The following is a 22,657-nucleotide window of genomic DNA, read 5'->3' as shown; positions in this document are numbered from 1 at the left end:
TTAGCAACCAAGTAGTTTCAAGTGAGGCCAAAAAGAAGAGGACTTTTTCTCTCCATTCTTGCATGTCATTTCATCCTTACTGGGTTTACTCTTCTTCAGTTTCTGCTTCAGAAAATTAGGATTCTTCTTTCCTTGCTTCATCTCCTCAGATTTTGCCTGCAAAGACTAATTAAAACACATATTGATTCATTGATATATGGATACATTTCATAATTAGTATTCAAAAGGAGTGTGTTACCTGACTTACTTCAGACTTGGAAACATGGAGTTGGCGCTGATCTCCTCTGTTTACTTGATTTGGAGGATTATTGAGAATAGTTTCTTGATTAATGATTGGATTATTAGCGAAAGTTGGTAGCGATGAGCGTGAAAATCCCATTTTGGATGCTTGGTGTTGGTGGGTTGAAAGCATTTCCTCAAATGTTTGTGATGAGGTACCTGAGCTGCTGCTGCTAGATTCCATTTCCAAACATAGCTGAATTGGAAAACAAAATCAAGTACAACGACGTACGTACATATATACTGCATGAACATTAATTCTTTTTCTTTTTATAAAATTGTATATATGAAAATTTAGACCTGAAAGAGTCTGTGTTCAAGAGATGCAACTCGATCAAACAAAGAGCCTTTGAAGTAGGCCTCCCTGACTGCAGAATCAAGAGTCATGCGTTGCCGTTCCGCTCCACCGGCTGCAGAGCTGTTGCTGCTGCTGTTGCTGCCACCTCTCTTGGGTAAATTGTGTTTGCCTTCTAAATGTTTCATCTGAATTTGTTCAACCACAAAGCAGTAAACACATATGTCAAAATAAATTTGATAAGCAAAACTGTTATATGTATTGGAGAGAGAGAGAAGCAGATTACAATGGAATCTATATGATCCAATCTGGAGACGAGCGGCATGGAGGGGGACTGAGGTTGCTGTCTTTGATGATGATGCTCCATGTTTTGTTGGTTTGTTTATGTCAAGGTAATAAAAAGTCTAAAACAGTTACATTTTCCCTCTTTTTTCTGTTAATCGACGGGAATTTGTTACACTACGTGGGATAATACAACTTTAATGGGCTGAAAGGCATTGGGTGTGGGCTGTTTATAATTGGGCTTAATTATATAACTTTTGATCAGGGCTTTTAAATCTCTTGTTGAGCCCAAGAAAGCCCCAAGGCCCAAACTCCAAGAAGCTCGATACATACAAGGAAAATCAAATTTATCAAGAAAAATACTACATAACAATAATATTGGAATAAAAATTAACGTAATTATTATCGTATTTTTTGAATTATTCGTTTCATAACTTAAAAAAGGAAATACAAAATAAACTCAATCAAAATAAATTATAAATTAATGGCAGAGTCGAAAGACAGTAATAATTATTAATTCTAAATTAATTTTTGAGTTATAATTACTTTTATACCATCGTCTGCAAATGAGTGCGGCGGGCTTAGCCTTTCGACTCCACTATATATCCAAAAACAGAAGCACAAAGAGACAGTGTCGATATCCTGAACAAACTCACGGTCACAATTCATTGTCTATCAGTTTTCTGTGTAAGATCCACCCTCACTCAGCGGAGTGGTTGGTATTTCTCCAATCCCAATCCCAACCACCCTCTTGTGGCTCTCAAACACAACCCAAGATTCTTTTTTTTTTAAATAGATTCTACCTTCATGGGCTACTCACTCGCTGTTCAATACTGTCTGTGGATATAAAAAACATATCTTTTTAGATCTAATTGCACCTTTTGATTACCCAGATTCGCTTTTCCTCTTCTTTTCCGTTTCATTGTCGCTGCCAGCTCTGGTAAGTTTCTCTCTTTTTTAAATGATTTTTTTATGTCTGATGCAAGTATAGTTGATTCATACGATGTTTGGATGTAAAATGTTTTTGTTTGTAAAATCTCATAGTAATTGGATTGGATGGCAAGTGTTTGGTTATGTGAAAATTAAGGCAAATGGTGTTTGTTTCTATGTTAAAGTGGATCTATTGGGCTTGCTTGGTGCTTGTGAAGGGAGTGATTTGTGCTTCAATGTGATTGAAATAATAAGAATGCGTGTCATTGTTGTAAAATTAGATTATTGATTGTTAGGAAAAGTAGAATATCATCTGTGTTTGGTGGATTTTAGAAGAAGTGTTCTGTTAGTGCTGTTAGCATACAGCAACTGGGAATCTGGGATAGGGTAGAAGGCACCGTTTTGTTGTTTTCAGACTCACTGAAAAATCTTTAAAATGTCTCATTTTCCTTTTCTATTCCATTGCTTCTCATCCCAGTATTTGGTTATTCTGTAGTTCATTCCATCAATATTCTCTTAGAGAGTTTGTTTCCACTGTTCTTTTGAAATCAGGAAGCTCTGACTGAATTTATGATTTTTCTCTTTGAGTTTTTGAGGGTTAAGTTAATTTGAACATTCAAATAGAAACAGAAATCCCATGAAACTTGATTTTTGAATTGTGGGAGGGAGATTACGGTTCAGATTCCCTTTGTGAATGCCATAATCATTATTGGGGGATGTTCTCGAGTTACTTTCAGGGAATATATCCTAATTCCTTATTGGATTAGGCACAGCTGCGCAAGCCAGTCTTTTGATTTCTTTAAGCTCAAGAAGACATGTCTGAGCTCCCTCAAACTTACCCTCATGTTATCAACCAGGGGCTTAAATCAAGAATCTCAGTGGTTTACCTTTCAGGACTTTAGGATAAAATAGCTTTGCTTCTTTGTTTGACAATGTTGTATATGAGATGTTCATATCTATCATTGTTTGTGAACAGATGGTGTTTGTGGAGCTATTATTGCTCTTAGCGTTCTTTGTTCCAAAATGAAAGTGCAGATATTCTCTAATGCAACCTCTTCTCCCTGTTGGCTTGGCTCTCAGCATAAAAATTATTTTCTTTAAATATTTCACCATGAGCCTTTGACGTTTTAGGCTTTGGCAATAATAGATGAGCCCTTTGATAATTGGAACTCAAGTTTTCTTGTTCTCTTTTCTGCAGATGGGGGATGTAGTCAAGGACCTAACTGCTGGGACTGTGGGAGGGGCAGCACAGTTGATATGCGGACACCCCTTTGATACCATAAAGGTCAAACTCCAAAGCCAGCCTGCACCACTTCCAGGCCAACCGCCCAAGTATGCTGGTGCCATGGATGCTATCAGGCAAACGTTAGCAGCTGAAGGCCCTAGAGGTTTGTACAAGGGCATGGGTGCTCCACTCGCCACTGTGGCAGCCTTCAATGCTGTTCTGTTCACAGTTAGAGGACAAATGGAAGCGTTGTTGAGGTCTGAACCTGGTGCACCACTTACAGTTAAGCAGCAAGTCATTTGCGGGGCTGGGGCTGGAGTAGCTGTTTCTTTTTTAGCTTGCCCCACTGAATTGATTAAATGCAGGTCAACGCTATAGCTCTTTCTTTCTTAGCTTTTGAACCTGATCCTCTATTTTTGAACGTTGTGGTTTACCCTTGGTCTTACAAGACGTGGTACATTAGAAACTTCCTATGATGTGCTTTTGTAGATTATTGGTTTAGCACCTTGAAGTTCTTGTTCTCAAACAATCCTATACGTGACACCAATGATTTGCCTGAAAGGCATAAATGTGATAGATCTATTATTCTTATTGTGTGTGGGATGCTTCCCTTTGGGGTCCCTTGATCAAAGTTCTTTTCCTTTTTCAGAAATAAGTATATTGCAGTTAAAAACTCTTCAAAATAAATATTTATCGTTAAAAAACTCGTCAAAATAAGTAATTTGTTGCATTTTGGAGCCACCTGAATCGTATTTTCTTTTCCATTATCTAGTATTTTCGTAGGACCATGAAAAGTAGTGATTTGTTGACATAGTATTAAATTCAATTCTGTGTGTGCGGAAATAATGGATAAATCTTTGAAGTGTAACTTTCTCGTCGGTGAGAACAGGTTGCAAGCCCAAAGTGCATTGGCAGATTCTGCCTCAACTGGTGTAGCAGTGAAATATGGGGGGCCAATGGATGTGGTAAGGCATGTTCTTAGATCAGAAGGAGGTGTTAGGGGTCTCTTCAAGGGCATGGTTCCAACAATGGCACGTGAAGTCCCTGGGAATGCTGTTATGTTTGGTGTTTACGAAGCTCTGAAACAATCCTTTGCAGGAGGTCAAGATACTTCCAAGTTGGGAAGAGGCTCTTTGATTGTGGCTGGTGGCCTGGCTGGGGGTTCCTTTTGGCTATTAGTCTACCCAACTGACGTTATCAAGAGTGTGATTCAGGTTGATGATTACAGAAACCCCAAGTTCTCTGGGTCCATGGATGCATTTAGAAAGATCCTAGCGTCTGAAGGCATTAAAGGCTTGTACAAGGGTTTTGGCCCTGCCATGGCACGAAGCGTTCCTGCAAATGCAGCATGCTTCCTGGCATACGAGGTTACAAGGGCTAGTTTGGGGTAGATTATTTGTTTCTGTGTCCTGGTTACTGACCAATGATTTGGATGGAATTTTTGTAATTTGATCTTTTTATTGCTGATCTGAACACCATTTATCATTCTCATATAAATATATAATGAAATCCTCTTTTGAAGAAAATCTTTATCAATATGGTTTCCTTTTTCACTTGATCAGCATTTATGTGCACTGACCAAAGAACAGTTGAAAAGATGAATACTTCTCTGCTGTTGGAATTTTTTTCTATAAAGGCCCTTATCCACTGTGGTTGCTATACATCACTGTATTCATGCTAGACTACCATGCAAAAAGCATAATTCTAAGCCTTAAGAAAGAGTTCCTACTTTCTAGAGAGACTACTGAGAGATAACGAAGTATCCACATTGCTATGATTGCAAAATAGCGGCAACGCAAGACGGAGGGATGGCGAGTCATCATCATCGTTGTTCTGGTTCCTTGCCAGTAGATTGGAATATGTGACATTCCTGCTTGTGGTATCACCGGCAATGCCAGAAATCAAAGGCTGTTCTAAGAAGTAGTTTTCGGTTGCAGGTGGAAGCTTGGGTCCTTGACTTCCATATTCCAATTGTCCTTCCATATTACATTCTGTGTCAAGATTACATTCTTCATCTGCTTGAAGGTTGAGATCAATATCCGGTCGTCGCTTTGTTTCTCTTCCTTCTCTCTGCAGGAGTAGTTAGCAGATCACTTTCAGTATGACAGCATGTTACACAAAGTAGATTTGGAAAAAAAGTGCAATACCTTGTTTTCTAAGAAATGTTGTACCAAGAAAAGTAAGATACATAAATAGTGGGACATGTACATCATTAGAAATATACTAATAAAAATATATAGACCACCGAACAATGTAGTTTAGTTGCATTAGGGTCTGGCATCCATGAAAAAAACAATATGCAACTGCACAGCAAATATTACCTGCAGTGACCCAGCGTGTGCTGTGTCTCGGGAGAGCTGCTCACTTCTAGTTGGAGGTTTGACCATGTGTGGTTGCTGGTCAGGATTTTCTTCAGGAACAAGGAGTTTCTGCTCAAGTGATGGTTTTGTTTGACCATCATCGACGCTTTTATCAGAAGAAAAAACTGGAGATGCTAGTGACGTAGAAAAGTTTGATTTGGGTTCAATATTGGAAAATATATTGGATGACAATGAACTTTCACTGGATTGTCCAGGGAAGCATGTGTTATTTATTGCAGACAACGAAGGAAGAGAAAAGTACTGGTTTGATGGTGAGAAATTCGAATAAGACACATAAAACGGTATTTGTTTTGGGAAATTCACCCTTCCCTCTCTGAATACTCCCCATAAGAAAGACAAATTATTCCAGCCTGCCATGAACAAATCTGAAATTTAGCTAGCATAATTTTGAATGGAGAAAAATGTCTACTACTTTTTCGACGTGTATATAAAGCTTCATTTTCAAAAGATAAGTCAGAAATATTCTTACGTTTCGATCCTTCAGGAAGGAGGTTAGATGCGAAAACTAATAGCTCAGTTCCATTGAAGTTTCCTTTCAGACCTAAATCATTCTTAATCATGTTCTCCACCAAGACATTATAGCTGCTCTCATAGCTGGGCATATAGCGTGCAAACAAGACGACTTTCAGCAAAAATTTAAAAACTATTAATAAATTCTAACAAATTGTTCCACGCACCTCTTAAGATCTTCTGCAAAAAAGTACAGGGCAATGTTGTTCTCAGTTGCCTGATTTTCTGAGAACTGTGCTGGCCACATACTCAAGCGAGGAACTTCCTTCAACAGAAATGTCTGAGGTAGTTTTTCCACTGCTTCAAGAACTCTAGGTGAAGCACCAGTTGCTAAGTGTGCTTGGATCCCATCGCAAAACCTTGAAAGTTTCACACCTCTACGAATTATGTGAATTTCAAATCCACCTCTGCATGAAATCATATCTTCATGAGGCTCATTTTCATAAGTGAGTAATCAGGCAGCCTTCAACAAATTCAAACATAAACTCTTAAAAAACAGTAGAAGATCATACTTCCATATATAATTACGTTGAGGAACGGTAGAAATCCAGAAAGGACCATCTACTGCAGAAGCATACTCGGGTAAGCATCTTGGATGAGGCTTGCCATCAGGAGGAGAAGTATCTTCACTAGTTTTTACTTTGGTAGTAAATGCTGCTTCTTTAGAGTACTCAAGATGCTCTCTCTCATCCTTGACAATACTCTTATGCCTTTTGTTTTGAGAGCATGTTTCACCAAATTTACCAGTAGACTTGGATGTATTGCTCGTTTTCTCGTGACATTGCACAGCCTTCACGGAACTATCATTGGATCTAGATAAAAGCGGGGCACATGCATTAGCTCCATCAGCAGGGACGGTTGTTTTCTCTGTCAATGTAGACTTGGATGTATTGCTCGTTTTTTCGTGACATTGCACAGCCTTCACAGCACTATCATCAGCTCCATCACCAAAGGCAGGTTTTTTATCCATTACTGAAGCATAAATACCACTGTCGGTCACAGTTGCAGTCACCGGAGACTCGGGTAATTTTAGTTTTTTTGTCATTTTAACGAAGTCCTGCCCTTTATCCTTTGCATCTGCCGCATTTGAGAGGTCTGCGTTTTCGTTGCTGAACATATTTGCAACTACCTCTTTTTTGTCGTCACTGGTATCATTTTCACTGGCACGACTTTGCTTTTGTAAACAATCATATGACAACTGGACATTCACTTTTGACAACTCATGGTTGAATGATTTTGATTTACGAACAGAACCTGTAGAGCCAACATCTAAAAATGTTATTTAAATAGTTGAATATGTTGAACAAAGTAACCTAATACAGAAAAAGAATTAAACCGCATTATCAAGCATATCATTCAGTGAGACATCACAGGTAGTGGAAGTACCTTCATGGGCTGGCTTTACTGCCCTCTTGTCCAAGCTGTTGAACGAAGAAGCACAGCAGAGTACAGTTTTGGTCCGGGATACCAACATTGAAGAGGATGTATGATTTATTGTGAGAGTCCGAATTCTTTTCACTGGAAGACCTTCCATATTGAGTGCGGGTCTCTTCTCTACCCAGCAAGGACTAGAACTATCTCCATCATTCCTGCTTTTCTCAACAACTGAACCTTTAACTTCCAGTTCCAAAGTACTGTTATGATTGGAAGTACTTGAATTTCCAGAGTTTTGCCTTTGATTATTCGAGAGTGATTTCCTCAATACTCTATCTGGTCTTTCAAATGTACCTTGCTTTTGCTTTTCAACTTCTTCTGTCATCATGCATTCTTCACACACCCAAGCACCTTCAGGAACCCTGTCCAGCTTTGCATGCATGCAGTATCTGGTTATCCCAAGAGAAATGTTATCATTTGACCCACTAATAAAAAAGGCAGAAATAACAATAGCGTACATTTTGAAGTTAACACAAATTTGAAACAATGACAGAAAGATGATGAAGGAAAACAAGATAATTATTGGACGACAGCTCTTACGTATGTTCGGCCCCATCCCTACACTTGCAACAAATGGCAAGCAACTCCTCACGCCCTGGATGACCACAAATATTACACATTTTCACCTGCTTTTAGGAACATAACAAAAATGACCGGGTAACGTTAATGCAGAGACATATACCCCTATTAAATAATTGAGAATTACACATAATAACAATCCTTATACGGAGTTTGAGGGCAAAAGTTAAATATGTGGGCGCCCAATTAACAGAATTTTTTATATGATCGCTTACTAGTGATTTAAATGTGTACAGCAGAGCTGCCATGCCATAGACAATCTTATGAATAGACTAAAATGAGCATAGAAGACAGTAATGAAACAAATCAGCATAAGCATTGAAATCTTTGGTGTTAAATACCTTTCAACAACATGAACACTGATACTAACAAATGAAAAAAAAATATTTACAGTGTGTTAGGCCCACACCGAAGACAAATATAAAAGACATCAATAGTAGCTCACATTGAATAGCAAACAATTCACTGCTAGTTAAGGTACAGATGATTTGAAACTAAAAGCTCATGAGCAGAAGAGTCAACATAGTTTAATTAAGGCTTCAGTGAGTTGCATGAACAACTGGTGCTAGTTTTCTACAAATATCATAACATGTTGAATCATATCCGAGCCTTTATTCAAAAGTTTGGGGTAGGCTACATGAATCTTTGAGAAAATCAATGAGAATCCACTACAATTATTTGTTTCCACCATTCATTTCTATCTAAGATCATATTTTCAGCAACTCCTATTAAATCCATATCGTTACTTAATATTTCAAGCCATGTATTTTTATTAGGTCATCCTCTTCGCATCCTACTATCTCCTATACAAATTCTCTTCACTGCCATATCCATATTATAACATGCTGCATGCAACCAAAAAAAATTCTTTTTCGCAAAGCTTCGTAATTTCATCATAACATGACAGGCAAGTGTGATCTAACATTCGTCAGAATTAAATTACTTCACAAGGGAAATAGAACATACTTCACCCTCCACAATGCCCATTGCATCACCAGAGTCGAGAGCCTGAGGTTGCAAATGAGGTTGCCACCTACTAGGTTTTGCAGTCTGCTCACCAGACTTCGGCAATAGTTCTTTTAGATCTGAAATTTTTTCTGTTTCCGACGCTGAGTGTCCCCGATTCATTTCTGTATCAGGTTTCATGGAATCAGCAAAACTATGCACACTACTTCTTTGACCACCGGTTCTAATCAGAGTTGTCAAAGTTGATTCGACCTGTTTGTGGCAGTCAGAAGGATCCACCTGAAATTAATGAAAAAAATTAAGTAGAAATTTTAGCAACTCATAACATAATGTCCAATCAAAACTTGAAACAGAATCTAGCTGTTATCAAACTACACCTTCAGAGAAGTAGCACCAAAATAGGAATTTCTCAGGGAAGAATTTTCTGAAAGGTCTGACTGGTTACGGAGAAGAGAAGTTGGCCTTGAAGATTCTTGAGCACATATAACAGCGTTCCCACAGTTAGCATTGTCAATTACATCAACAAGACAGCCAGCCCGACAACAGGAGGAAGGTTGATCATCAACATCCTTGCCAATAATGGAAAAACTGTTAAGTGTTGCTGAGCTGTATGATAAATTCTCTGTAGCTCTTTCACCGTCATAGTCACCGCCCGTTTTGTCTGTGTAATATGATCTGCAAATGCAAGAGGTGCCATCAACAAGATGATCAGATTCTTCCCAATTATCAAGTAGACCTGAATTCTTTTGGGTTTCATCAAAGGTGGGTACTTTTGTCAAGCAACAGTTGTCAGCAACAGTTTGAAGGTTCTCCACTTCCTCAAGAATTTCAGTATCTTTAGAAACATCTTGCGAATCATGATTGGAGCACACACTGACAAGGTTACTTGTCTCACTGCTGGAACAACGTCTACCATTGCATAAGCTACTCACAGGAGATATCATATCTGTATCACTTATAAAGAACTGCCTAGGTCCCTTTCCTTGAGCAGCGTCATCAGAAAGCTCATAATCAGCCTTTACTGCCATTTGCGATGTTGTTCCTTCAGAATGCAGGCGAGATGAGTGACGAGTTGGAAGTCGTGCCCTACTGGACCCGTCTACTCCACGTGATCCCTGGTGTCAAGGCCACAAAATCTATTAAAGAAATTAAGGTAATTTTTTACCAAAAAAAATAAAAAAGAATTCCTAAAGGGGACTGTTGTTGTTGAATTGGAGCATATGCCATCTGATACAAGTACCTTTGAATTGATTTGGCAACTTAGAAAAACAAAGACTTGGGGATAAAGGAGTTAGTAAAGAGCTTGTAAGCGAAAAAAGATATCATTAAAATGCGACAAAAGTTGAATCTAATAGTTTGATAATTACACATATCAAAACATGATGCCTAATGAGCAAGATACAAATAAGTTTCTCACTACATGAGTGCACATCAAGAATATCATACCCCATGCTAAAATATAGCTAATTGTGCAGGAATTAAAAATTCCCATATATGCGTAAAGAACATGCACATGATCAGTCGCTTTGGAAGCACCTGTAAACCATGATGCGAGCAAAAGCAGGAGATATATGAATGAACCCTATTTTGGTAGATGCCAACTATCTATGATCACCATTAATTATATTGCAATCCATCATTACAAACAGGAACTCAGACTTAAGCATATCAATAATCTCATCAATGATCTAAACTAAATCAGAGAAATGTGGAAAAATAGCTTAGCGTTAACACCATTGAATGTTATTATAGTTATTTGGCTGAATCGAAACAAACTACATGAGCTATGTTAGCTTGATGACAAAATTGAGGTCATACGATTCCAAATATGAACAAGAACTCTGAAATGGCTAAACTAAAGCCACTTTAGAACTTAGAATAAATAATTTAAAAGTACTAATCGAATAAAAAGTAGGGTCTTCGCTATCCTAGCACTGCAAATAGATTTGGATCAAAAATAACTGGCACGTAACAAGCAATAATGTCAGTAAAAATTGAACAGTGATGCTCACCCTATTAGACAGAGCAATGCATTTCGTGTCATCTGCATGCTTTTGCCCACGAAAATTGGCTTTCAACACTGGTGAAACCTATACGGAAATTAAGAAACACATAAATGTCAATCGATCTTCCGAGTATCAGTACAACAAGTCGGCAAAATATTAGGGTTTCATTGATACAAAGCATGTAAAAACTGGTCTTTTTGAGCAGTGAGAAGAATGTGTTTCAAAAAAAATAAGAGCCTTATTGAACGCAGAAAAGCATAGACGACAAAAGAAGCTTGCTTGATAGCTCCTCCATCTATTCATATGAGAGGGGGAAATAAAGCAGAAAATACATTTACTTTTATTCCAGAATTGATCATTTTATTTGATCCAGAAGACATAAACAACATAGAAATTCAAACACAAAACATGATATTCATATTAAAGTTTCAATGGCTAAAACAATTGATCAATCATTCATCACTGTCATCATGATCAATCTGAAAGCCATAAAACTCCAAGAAAACTGAATACAACCACCTTTCAAATCCAAACTAAAACCAAACAGGGAAGAGTGATGGGAAAACCACACTCCCTTAACACCAACGCCATCAATAAAACGTAGGGCAAAAAACCCATAAAAATACACCACATGATAAGAAATGAACAAATTGTAATCCAAACCAAAAAATAAAAGGAAAAGCCAAAAACTGAAAAATAATCAATAACAGAACAATCGCAATGATCATTCAAAAGAGAGAAACCAACCAATTCAACTAAGAAATGAGCCTAGATTAGGCAAAAGTACTTGCCTTGGGTTCCAAAACATCTTTACTATCCCCATAAAGCTCCTTCATACTCCTGAATTTCACTTTCTTCATTCTCAAACTTGAAAAACACACTTTCACCACATCAAACACTGGAACAAAGGCACTGCTCAAAACCCAGAACTTGCAATTACTCTCTTTCCTATTCTGGCAATCCCTATTCCCTCCCCAAATTACTTACCATATATTCATGCATTCATATTTCTGCTCTCTCTCTCTGCTGTTAATTTTGGCTTTATCTGGTAAATTTATTTTCTTTCGTTTCTTCAAGAGATGCAGTATGCAGATTTTTTTGTACGAAAGCGGCAATTCTGTGCTTTTTTCCTAGAGGGGAAAGCACGTTTGCGGGGGACCATCCGTCTTGTTGGATGGGATAGGGACCGTCAAATGCAATGACTATCGCTACATGTGTGTTTATTGATTGATCAGACGGTAGAGATTGTCGAGATTGTCCCGTAATTGAGAGAGCGTATTGGGGCCATTATTTTTTAATACCTGCGGGTTGTTTAAGCTATTGACAGCGTGGCAGTCGCATGTGTGATAACACGTGCAAGTACTTGTAGCCTTGGCGATAATCTCGTGCTTCGCATTAAGGATAGGTTAGAGGTGGTGATTAAAGTTATTTACCAAAGATATTAAATGATAGTTATCCATGCTTAGAAGTAGAAAGAAGTATATAATCGTCGATAGGATAATGTGAATTTCTCTTGTTATTGTAATTTCCAGCCCATGATAAACAAAATATTATCCGTTTTCAGTTGTTTGGTTCCCGTCCGTGTATACATTGAGCCCGCATGACTTTACCTTATTATGAGGTCACCTATTCCAAAAAAGTGTTATTGCAAAACCACGTTTAACTGTAGAGTTACTACGATATGTTGTCCTTTTGGAAAACACGTTTATGGTTAAAAGCTAAAATCATCTATATGTCTTAACACTTGTTGAATTATTGAATAAATATTAAGTTATTTGTCTATTGTGATTAATTAATATAAGCATGCATATAGTGTCATTATACATCGTTTTGATTATCATTAAAACTAGATTTTTTTTTTATTCATTATGGTAAAAATGGAGCATGCACATAAAATAAAATGAGTATACGAAGAATCACACCACATTAGACCAGTGGCGGACCCAGGAATTTGAATCAGTGGGGGCACAAAAGTATTGTGGAGGTCTGGGGGCAACGCCCTCGGAATTTTTTTTGTTAGGTTCAATATGTAATCGATTTATGATTATTGATTGCAAATACAAAAACATTGTAATAATAGTTTAAAACAATAAGAAGATATATTGTAATTATCACAATAGCATTCAACATGTCTCCATTTATTTGCAAAACCAATGCTAATTCATATGTAATCCCCAACATAGTCAACATTAATTACAAATTGAAAACAAAATCAAATGATTGTAAGTATCTCAAAAGGCCATGTGCTTGAGCTTTTTTTGTTGAATTTGTAGCGTCACATGAAACAATTTCTAAGATTTTATGAGGTTGGGTTGGGTCTAAACTAGTTAGTGAATTGGGCAAAAGTTAATGGATTGAGGGCATCAATTTTTTTGATTGGGGGCCTTAAATTTTATTTGACATATAATTAACTAATTCTAACATATTTAGTATTAAATTTTTTTTTTTCACCGGAGGCAGGTGCCCCCAGTGCCTTCAAGGTAGGTCCGCCATTGCATGAGACTCAAATCATTAGTTGGAGTAACAAGAATGATGCGTATCATCCTGATAACTAATATTCGCATCTTCCTCCCCCATTTCAAAAAAAAATCACATCTCGTGACATATCAAACAAGTTATGATCAATATTAGAGGTGAAATGTTTAGGATCTTTTCAATGGGTTTGTGTTTTTTTTTTTAAAATGTAAAACAAAGGGGTTATAATAATAAATGAGAACCCACGTGGCAAGCTAGCAGTGAAGGAACACTATGGCGTTGAAGTAGCTGAACACTACTACCGTCTCAACTTGGGAGGGACGTTATAAGCATATATCATGCGTATGTGAGTGTGATAGATATTATAATGGTGATGGCATTGACCAGTGACCAAAAAAGAAGCGTGTGGGTGTGGGAGGAGTGGAGGCGAATCCGTGTGGGGATGCAGAAACGGTACACGTATAAATAATAGTCTTACAAAGACACAGTTGACTTGGAACAATGGCGGTCGCCACCCGTAGTGAATGTCTTTCATTATTAATAATAATAATGAAAACGTCTCTGAGGGAGAAGCTGAATATATATATATATATATATACACCAAAAGAGCTGAGACCCACCTTTCCGCCGAACATTCATGTTGTGAAAATCAACTTCCATGGATGTATCTGTTAAATGTTTGCACTTGAATGAAATACCAACATGAATATCTTACATGCATGCATTAACATCTGGGTTAGTTTATACATGGCATGCATATACCCTGCAATCATATTGTTTCACTAATGCTAGTCTGCTTCTGGGCAAGGAACATCGATCGTAGATGCCACCACAACTATTCACAAGAGCATGTTAGTTTTATACTTTTAAGGAAGTAGACGCACATTTTAGCTATTAACAGCAATACATATATATAACTCCATCACGAATCAGAAGCCGAAATTGCAGGTACGTCTCCAAGAAGTCACAAGGCCACCGAGCCCTTGTCGCCATTAATAGACGATAAACAATCCACAACTTTCCTGAGTGTTTTCTACAACTGCTAAAATGGAAAAATCAAATCAAAATATGGAATTTTTGATCATTGTATAAACAAGGAGATCACTATCTCCCCTTATTTAGATGATGTTTTTGTTTTTTTTTCTTCCCTTATCCAACTATCGAAAATGTCATAATCAGATGAACTTGTTTAGTTTCATTAGCACACATCCTCTTCAGACGGTCAGGTCAGTCTTCTAATTGATCGATGATACTGACAAAAATCTGGTAGCCTTGACACATATCTGAAAGAAGGCAGTACTCATTCTTGGCATGGTATGTGGCCATTAAACCTGCACAAGGATGCAACCACCAGAACCGGATCAAAATAATATACTTTCACATTTGGCTCGTATGAAGAATATTCAGCTCTAAGGCCAGCCACTGGCTCAGATACATCAGCATTTTGCTACTTTCCATACAAATTCCTTGTATGTTCCTCGTCGTCTTTTGATGGCCTTGAAACTATGTTATGGTATTTATGGAGAGAAGCATACAGATACTTTTGCCTTTAAAAAAAGGAGAGCTGTATTTTTATAGCCAATGAGTAAGCAAAGAAGCAGGAAATGTTCTGATATATAGAACAGACAGTAGTCAAGATTAAAGCTAATTATCAGATGGACAAGGCTCAAGAAAATTTTTTTAAGGGGGGGATTCAAGTTAGAAAAGAGTTGGAATAAGTTATGGTGCTTCTGCACTCATGACTCATTTCTAATGTCGAATCTCAAGGAGAAAGTAGATTAGAGGAGAGGATTAACAACTCCTCTAGCAAATGTCACTTCTCAATGGACAACCTTAAGAGGAAAAGAACACACATTTGGTTAATTTAAAATTTAAAGTAGGCCACCATTCTATGGGGGAAGGAATTTTCGTGCTCTCGTTCTCCGTGGCAATATCTCAAGTGTGAGGGAATTAAACGAGGCATTAAATGCAAGAGAAATCATTAATGCATACAAAAATATGAAAATGCAGTGATGTAATGCACATGAAGATACGTAAATGCACTATCCTTATTAGACAGGGATATAATGCGTATGAAGATTTGTAAATGCAGCACAAGGAATAAAGAAGCAGTAATGCCTATGGGAGAAAGTTGGTTGTCTTTCTCCAGGGAAATCCAAAGATAAGGAGCAAAATGTCTGAAATGTATAAATAGTATCATACCATAGCCTGCAGTTTGAACATCAAAGCCTTCGTCCTGCCGCACAAAAGGAAACACATTTAACTGAAGACACGGAGACTTAACAAATCAAACAGATAAACAAAAAGGGGAAAGTTATCTCACTTGCAACTCGCGAATGAGTGGCAAACTTCCAGTTATTGAATAAGGCTTTACATGCCCAACAACCTCCTCAGTAGCTTTACACAAGACATGAAAGCCACGAGAATCAAGATCACAAGCAACTCCAGAATTTGCCTCATCAAAAGTTATTGTAAGACTGCAGAGCAAAGAGCTCATATTACTGCTTTCAGAAGTTAAAAAGATAGGTGCACTTAATAGTATAAAATGGATTAGTGTAGATCTATAGTTATATATCTATAAATATTATAAAAAGTGAGAGCACTAGAAGACAAACCTTCCCCTCAGATTTTCATCTGGTAGGATGTATTTTGAAACGGGACCCCTTGTTTCTAGCTTCTCTATGTTCTCATTTATGTCATCCACATATTCTTTAAGAATTTTAATGACATCAGTCACGCTGCAAACTATTTAAGATTAGAAACTACACATAACAATTCTGTCCGGTAAAATATTTGAACTTTTCCAGAAGAAAAGAGAAAAGTTGGAACTGGTAACATGATTCAAGGCAATGACTTCTAACATAAGAGTTTAATACTAATAGGAAGCTGGAGGCACACCTGTAAAAGGGAGTTAACCTGCAACACAAAAGAAAACAAAATAAAAATAACCATGGTTAGCTAGACATCATTCCTCAATGCCCCTCAAAAAAATAGTCTTTTACAGAAATATAAACCTGACGTCTCCTGAGATTGTGCACTCTCCAGGAATTTGGTTTATCCCACCTCCTGGATCTGCATTAAAGAAACTGAATCAAAATGAAAACAAGTTTCTTTCCGCCATATACTTTTAGTTATAGACCCAAAACTTACAACTCCATTGAGTTGGTTTCATAGTTGACGGGGTTGCAAATCCGTAGACTTGCTCCTTTGGATGGGGAGGGAAATCTCTGTAAAACCGGGATTGTATCTCTTTTAACGCGTCCATGCCCAACTCCAATGGATTTATGGCCTGCAGATACCAGCAAGTATCTTACAATTGTTAAACAAGTAGAAACCTGATCTGCTGCTCTTTGATTTTAGGCAGAAAATGAATCATTTTGTGGGACGAGCTTTGCCGAGAAAAACTTGCCAAGCTTCATTGGACAATATTACTATATATGCACGAGTTTTATGTTTAGCAAAAGGAAATTATGTCAGCTTTATATTGCCAGATAGTCCAATTTCAGACTTTTCCATTAATGTATTGTCCTGTTTCTTCAAAAGCTTTCGTTCCCTTCAAACCCTCAGGGCAATTCATCTCACTACCTCAATCTGCATGGCTCATTTCACGACTCTTCTCTTGATTACTGAATTTTACTAATTTCAAGTGGAGAATGGGGCACGAAAGTTCTTTATATTTTCCACAAAAAAAGAGTAGTACATGTATTCCTATACGAGGAGCTCTTTAAAAAATTTAAGACTATTTCTTTTAACAAGAAATTTAAAAAACTATAACGCCAAACAATTACAGTTTTTTTTAAAAAAATTTCTATGTAGTTAACATAATTGATTAATGCTAGACACAAGTTAAATGCTTAAATTTCATGTGGATGAACAAATTATCTAGGCCAGCGAACAAATAAAAATATCAAACCTTGTGCGCTAAACCACTGTGAAAAAGCTTCCCTGTCACATAAAGTTTCCAAGGTATCATGCCACCAGTACCAATGCAAGGTTGCTTATCAGCTGTGTCAATCCAGAATCTGCAATAAAGCAGCATCAATCAGAAAAAGATTTTTTTTTCCTCGAAAATTCTGATTCTTCTACAAGAACATCATAATACTTACAAAGGCCCTCCCTTCAGCTTATCTAGCAGACCTTGTCTAACAAGTGCATCGATACCAACCCCTGGTATGGAAGAATTCTCTTCACTTGCTATAAAGACCGCAACCACACTTGACTTCAATTTTGGCTTTGTCTCCCCAAGCCTCTTCATAAGTTCAGTTACAAGGGCAACATGGCCCAAACAATCAGTAGTTCCTCGGCCACGAAGTTTATCCCCATCAATGCTCAGTGAGAATGGATCAAATTCCTGCAAATACAGTTATCACTTGATGCAAGGCAGACACCCCGATATCTCAATGATAAACCAAGAAAGATATAACAAATACATGAACAGAATTAGAACTCCAAGATAAGAGTTCCCACCCTTATATATTATTAGATTCAACCTTTTGTGCTTGCCAAATGTGTCTACGCCTTAGAGTATCAAAACATAAAGAGTAATTTCAAGACCAGGAAGGCAATCAGAAAGAGGAAACACCAATTACATAATAATTAATGGAACTACCTAAGGTTGAATGCTCAAGTAAAATGAACTCAAATATACAGAATTAAAGTCATTGAAAGAGGAAAGGAATACTACAGCAGCAAAATTTGGGTAAATATTAACAGATTCAGAACAACCAAAAGTACATCAGCTAACCAAATTTCTATCAAATAAAAAAGCTAAACATATTTGTAGAATTAATTAACAACCACCGTAATGGATCTTTTCAACAGCTTTGAAAAGAAATCCTTTAACTATTCAATCTCAAGGACTTAAGCTGGCTCTGATCAAACTTCCAACAGAAGACAAATCAATAAATTAACAAAAATTTGATCTTGGAATGATCAAAATGTCAAGGAAACTCAAATAAATGCCAAAATAAAGACAGACAAAATCCATCACTAAATTTTAAGCGAAATGAAAACAAAGAAAAACAAACACCCAATCCAAGACACTCAAAACCCATAAAACTAAAACTCAAAATTCAAAGATTATGTTGAAGATCAAGAAACAGACCCAGTCATTAGGATTTGCAGTGACAACATCCATGTGCATCCCAACAAAGGAGAGAACTTTCCCAGGAACAGTGCCAGGGTACTCCACAATGAGATTGCCCCTGTTAGGGAAATAAGCGACATGGTTGAGAATCAAAGGACCTCCTCCGGTGGTGGTGCTGTAAGGGAGGAGGGAGTTCATGACGTGCTTGACCACTCTGTCCTCTTCGGGTATCAACTCTGGTGGGTTGTTCTGCACGTACCGAGACTCACCGATTAGGTTCCTGAGGAGGGAGACAAAGGACTCCTTGTCCATGTCTCCTAGGGTTTGCTTAATTTGCGAAGTCGCCATTGACACAGAGAAAGAGGAAAATTCCAGAGGTGGTATGATTGGATTGGTTTCGAAGTATCGAACAGAATGAAATTTAGCAGAGTTATTTATGTAACTTGCAAACGTAACGCAATGTGTTCGACTTTTTTCTTTTGTAAATTTTTATGAGCTTTTTTTCCTTTTAAAAACTAAATAGGTTGGGCCGTCGCTTTCAAAAAATTATGGGCCTACTGGGCTTAAATCCCTGAACCGGAAGTACAACTTGGGTTGGGCTCTTTATGCATTAACCGAAACAAAGTGCCCCATAGACCCATACATGCATAATCACTATTCAGTATTCACATTTTGCATATTGTAATTTGTAAGTACATATATACGTAACATATAGAAAACAGCATACTGTACTACTTGAATTTCTATATTGAAAACAATAGTAGATTCCATGTACGTAGATAAATTGCCAAACCACGTAAATCCTATGTTCTTTTCTCTTCTCTCATTTTTCGATTGCTTCTTTATATTGTTCTATTATATGTGATTGTTTGTGAATGACCTATTTTACAACACTTCTTGAAACATTTTGAAATTGGGTGGTTAAGTTGGAACATGACCAATCTTTCGGTGATGACAAGTGTATTTAACCAAACAAAAATTTCTGTAAGAGAAAATGACACTGCATTGCAAAGGGATTTGGGGCTCTAAAATTCATTGCAAAATTCTAGTCTCAAATTCTCTCATATACACCGTTAGATTAATCTAATGGGCCAAATAAGGAATTAGGTCAACAATCTTATCAACCTGAAATACAGAGAGTCCCTTTTTTGAAGTTTGGATTTTCTTTCTTCTCCACACACGAACGTAAACAACTCAGATTCAAAGAAATGGTTCTCCACGAAAAAAAATCTGAGAACTCTGAATTATTTTATTGATGTTGGAAAAAATAGAGTAAAAATGGGCATCATAACAATTAGGGCTAGTAACCAAACTTAGCAGGAAAATCCCAAATTCAGGTAATCAACCCAGAGAACCTCAAAGACCATCAACTTCACCTCAAAGACCAGCCCAGCAGCAGTTATCATATCAGTTTATCTAGCCAAAAGGGACAAAACTCTCTTTTATAATCAGCACTGCAAATCATTGAATTTGAAATCCTAATCTGGCTTTATTAATTAATCATCTTTTCAATTTCGTTTCAATAATTTACAGAGATAATTTTTTTATGGATCATTTTAATCACACTTACAGAAACAAAAAAAAAAAAACACAAATTAAATCATCAAACATAGCAGTAAGATACTTAAAAAAACAAATTCTGACTTAAAATATGTGAACAAATACTGGACTTCCTCATCATCAGTTGATTTGGAGATCCATCATCAATGTCCAAGCCGGAGCTCTAGATCAAGCTCGTCAGTCGTCTCCCAATTCTTCATACATTTTCTTCCATTATTAGGACAAATAGAAATTGAAGGTTCAGCTTTGCTAGATTGATGATGATAACTATGAGTAATAAAATTCTTCCCCAGCGGTGAAACCAAGGAAAGATTCATAGATGGAGAAACCAGATTGTTAGGTGGATGTGAAGACATGGAGAGAAGAGTAGAAGGACAAGAGTACTTCATAGTCTTAGCATTATTCATAGTTGTTTGAGCATTAGGGTTATTAGGTATTTGGTATAGAAGACACAACCCACCACCGTTTGAGGCAAATTCTTGATGAGTACCTGGGATTAAGAGAGTAGAGGAATTTGAAGATGGTGATGAATTGGAAATACTATTGAGAGAATTTGGATTTTGATGGAGTTTAGCTCGGTCACGACGATGCACATTCATATGACCACCTAGGGCTTGCGCCGACCGGAATTCTCTCCTACAAAAGGTGCAAGTGTAGGACCTTGGAGGCCAAGTTGTGCCGTTGATGCCGACGGTGTCCTCCGCGAAGGCTCTCACCTCCCATGAGTCGTCGTTGTCGTTACTGTTGTATTGGAGTTGCCTAGGGTTCCACGTCCACACATTGGGAGTAGCCAAGCTAGGGTTTTGATGGTTTTGTTGTTGAGATTGCTGTGTCATTGAGAGAAACCCAAGTTGAGCTGCCATGGAAATTCTTTTTAAGACATACAATACAAGTGGTGATATAGAGATGAGAAGTGATAATGTAATCGAAATTAAAGGGTTAAATAGTGGGGGAATGGGGTAAAGAGAGAAGTGGAAAAAAACACTAACACCGGATTTATCACCAAGTTTTAGTACAATCCTGTTGGATTGTTGTAAGAATGAGAGTTGACTTATGATTCACTTTGCACAACCAACTAGTTCCTTCTTACGTAAAGGACAAATCTTTGTTACTTTGGCTTCAACGCCATTTTTTTTTTCACCGGATCAAATTAATTAATATATAAAATTTTGTTCTCTATTTCTTTTCTGTGTACAAAAGGGTATCAAGATGGGTAAAAAAAAGCATATCCAATTTTAATTATATAAATATAGAGGAATTCTCGTATGAAATCTTAAAATGAAGTCTTAACTCTTAGGATTCACTTTTAAAGTTCAAAATATTTTTTTAAAATATGAAAAAAAATATTTTTGTATTTTGATCGGTTTTATAAAGTTAACGATATATTTTTTTGTTTGAAACAAAAATCAAATGTAACCAAAAAAATGTATGAAATATTTTTTGTTTTATATCTACTGATCTAGAATTATCATGCACTTTTCATGTTGAATTTGATTTTTGTTTCGAACAAAAATTATATCGTTGGGTTTGTAAGACTGATCAAAACACAAATATATCTTTTCCAAATTTTTTTTAAAAAAAATTTGAACCTTAAAAATTAGGACCTCATTTTAGTATCTCATAAGAGAATTTATATATATATATATATTACCGAATAGAAGGCTAATAAAGGAATATCCCACACAGTATTTAATTACATATTTGTCTCAATTTTCCGTAATATAATTAATAAAAATTAATTTTACCCCAAGCAAAATTAAACTATATTTAATATTGTGATTAATTAATTGTGATTTACCAATCAATCTAGAAATTAATTAAGTTAAACAAGAGAGCAATGTTAATGTGTCTCAACATTGGCAGCGACACCCACTTGACAATGACATATACTTCCAAAGGAATTGGAAAAACATACTTAATTGCTCTCACACTAGGGAATTTATGTGCATATGTTATTGTCTTTTCTATACAATTGCTTCCAATCTGCCTAAAAAATGAACTTAATTAGTTTTAAAATTAATTTTAAGTGCGTGTTTAAAGGATATTATATGTGTTTTTCTCATTCGGATGTCGACTGCCATTCACAACTAAGCTTGGACAACCTTCGACTATGCTTTCATCTTGTCGTTTTCTTATTTGTCTCATCAAAAGCCTCTCAACAACAATACTCATCAATTGTACTTGGATTCATGCATTTAACTTTTTGCCTCCTATATTGCATAGCTAGTCACAAGAAATTATTTTATATATATATATATATATGTATATGTATACAATTGTGAATACTAATAAAATAATACTTAAAATAACTAATGAACAAGAAATGGTCTCCTACATATATATAGCTTTGTTCGCCTTGATATAACTCAAAACAAAATAAAAACTAAGGTGCTGCTTGATATCACTTTCAAAAATTATGAAAACAAAAATAAAAAACATAAACATAAAATAAAAAACTGAAAATGAAAACATAAATTTGACTACTTGTTTGGTTGCGTATTTAAAACAGAAAATGAAAACATAAACATGATTCAAGATGAGATCGTCAACAAGATGTTGTGAAACTTTGCTATTGATTTAAAGAAAAAGTCAATATCCGAATTTAGGCCTGGCCCGAACAGACACTGAAGCCCAGCCCGGGGTCGACCC

General features: G+C 36.6%; 5 protein-coding genes across 8 annotated transcripts; 1 reads left to right on the top strand and 4 right to left on the bottom strand.

Moving 5' to 3' along the window:
* LOC119980758 lies at positions 1–781 on the bottom strand. The gene is made up of 3 exons (XM_038823553.1): positions 580–781; positions 239–475; positions 1–156 (listed from the first exon to the last, which is right to left on the bottom strand). Exons 1-3 carry the CDS (start codon positions 760–762, stop codon positions 1–3), a joined length of 576 nt encoding a protein of 191 aa, XP_038679481.1. The 5' UTR covers positions 763–781.
* A 683-nt stretch (positions 782–1,464) lies between these two features.
* On the top strand, positions 1,465–4,537 carry LOC119980861 (mitochondrial carnitine/acylcarnitine carrier-like protein). Its single transcript, XM_038823672.1, has 3 exons — positions 1,465–1,796; positions 2,985–3,376; positions 3,901–4,537. The coding sequence occupies exons 2-3, from the start codon at positions 2,985–2,987 to the stop codon at positions 4,400–4,402; spliced, it is 894 nt and encodes a 297-aa protein (XP_038679600.1). The 5' UTR covers positions 1,465–1,796; the 3' UTR covers positions 4,403–4,537.
* A 2-nt stretch (positions 4,538–4,539) lies between these two features.
* On the bottom strand, positions 4,540–11,945 carry LOC119980860. Of its 4 annotated transcripts, XM_038823670.1 has the most exons (12): positions 11,679–11,945; positions 10,894–10,971; positions 9,259–9,996; positions 8,882–9,160; positions 7,877–7,965; positions 7,289–7,725; positions 6,415–7,156; positions 6,070–6,309; positions 5,862–5,986; positions 5,634–5,742; positions 5,333–5,477; positions 4,540–5,081 (listed from the first exon to the last, which is right to left on the bottom strand). In XM_038823670.1, the coding sequence occupies exons 1-12, from the start codon at positions 11,745–11,747 to the stop codon at positions 4,737–4,739; spliced, it is 3,396 nt and encodes a 1,131-aa protein (XP_038679598.1). In that variant the 5' UTR covers positions 11,748–11,945; the 3' UTR covers positions 4,540–4,736. The 4 variants fall into 4 exon arrangements, with proteins under 4 accessions (XP_038679598.1, XP_038679596.1, XP_038679597.1 ...); XM_038823668.1 differs by having other exon boundaries at positions 5,333–5,742; positions 11,679–11,944; XM_038823669.1 differs by having other exon boundaries at positions 5,333–5,742; positions 7,877–7,962; positions 11,679–11,943.
* A 2,344-nt stretch (positions 11,946–14,289) lies between these two features.
* Positions 14,290–18,908, bottom strand: LOC119981435 (acetylornithine deacetylase-like). The gene is made up of 10 exons (XM_038824547.1): positions 18,467–18,908; positions 17,469–17,713; positions 17,276–17,384; positions 16,513–16,651; positions 16,377–16,434; positions 16,261–16,278; positions 15,978–16,100; positions 15,686–15,839; positions 15,565–15,598; positions 14,290–14,693 (listed from the first exon to the last, which is right to left on the bottom strand). The coding sequence occupies exons 1-10, from the start codon at positions 18,794–18,796 to the stop codon at positions 14,590–14,592; spliced, it is 1,314 nt and encodes a 437-aa protein (XP_038680475.1). The 5' UTR covers positions 18,797–18,908; the 3' UTR covers positions 14,290–14,589.
* A 1,243-nt stretch (positions 18,909–20,151) lies between these two features.
* LOC119980756 (zinc finger protein 10-like) lies at positions 20,152–20,871 on the bottom strand. The gene has a single exon (XM_038823551.1). The coding sequence runs from the start codon at positions 20,869–20,871 to the stop codon at positions 20,152–20,154; it is 720 nt and encodes a 239-aa protein (XP_038679479.1).
* Between the last annotated feature and the right edge of the window lie 1,786 nt (positions 20,872–22,657).

This window comes from Tripterygium wilfordii, chromosome 16 (genome assembly GCF_013401445.1).
Source record: "Tripterygium wilfordii isolate XIE 37 chromosome 16, ASM1340144v1, whole genome shotgun sequence".
Classification (NCBI taxonomy): Eukaryota; Viridiplantae; Streptophyta; class Magnoliopsida; order Celastrales; family Celastraceae; genus Tripterygium; species Tripterygium wilfordii.
Note: the sequence above shows the minus strand (reverse complement) of the source record. Positions and strands in the feature narration are given on the sequence as shown.

Excerpts from the sequence above, each read along its gene's own strand:
- LOC119980860 (XM_038823668.1), bottom strand. The coding sequence starts at position 11,747 with ATGAAGAAAGTGAAATTCAGGAGTATGAAGGAGCTTTATGGGGATAGT. Across the intron at positions 7,726-7,876 it reads AGGGATGGGGCCGAACATAC|ATACTGCATGCATGCAAAGC; the intron begins GTAAGAGCTGTC and ends TGGGATAACCAG. Across the intron at positions 7,157-7,288 it reads AGTAAAGCCAGCCCATGAAG|GTTCTGTTCGTAAATCAAAA; the intron begins GTACTTCCACTA and ends TTGGCTCTACAG.
- LOC119980861 (XM_038823672.1), top strand. The coding sequence starts at position 2,985 with ATGGGGGATGTAGTCAAGGACCTAACTGCTGGGACTGTGGGAGGGGCA. Across the intron at positions 3,377-3,900 it reads ACTGAATTGATTAAATGCAG|GTTGCAAGCCCAAAGTGCAT; the intron begins GTCAACGCTATA and ends CGGTGAGAACAG.
- LOC119980758 (XM_038823553.1), bottom strand. The coding sequence starts at position 762 with ATGAAACATTTAGAAGGCAAACACAATTTACCCAAGAGAGGTGGCAGC. Across the intron at positions 476-579 it reads TTGAACACAGACTCTTTCAG|CTATGTTTGGAAATGGAATC; the intron begins GTCTAAATTTTC and ends TTTCCAATTCAG. Across the intron at positions 157-238 it reads CCAAGTCTGAAGTAAGTCAG|GCAAAATCTGAGGAGATGAA; the intron begins GTAACACACTCC and ends TAGTCTTTGCAG.
- LOC119980756 (XM_038823551.1), bottom strand. The coding sequence starts at position 20,871 with ATGGCAGCTCAACTTGGGTTTCTCTCAATGACACAGCAATCTCAACAA.
- LOC119981435 (XM_038824547.1), bottom strand. The coding sequence starts at position 18,796 with ATGGCGACTTCGCAAATTAAGCAAACCCTAGGAGACATGGACAAGGAG. Across the intron at positions 15,840-15,977 it reads GATGAAAATCTGAGGGGAAG|TCTTACAATAACTTTTGATG; the intron begins GTTTGTCTTCTA and ends TTTGCTCTGCAG. Across the intron at positions 15,599-15,685 it reads CACTCATTCGCGAGTTGCAA|GACGAAGGCTTTGATGTTCA; the intron begins GTGAGATAACTT and ends TTTGTGCGGCAG.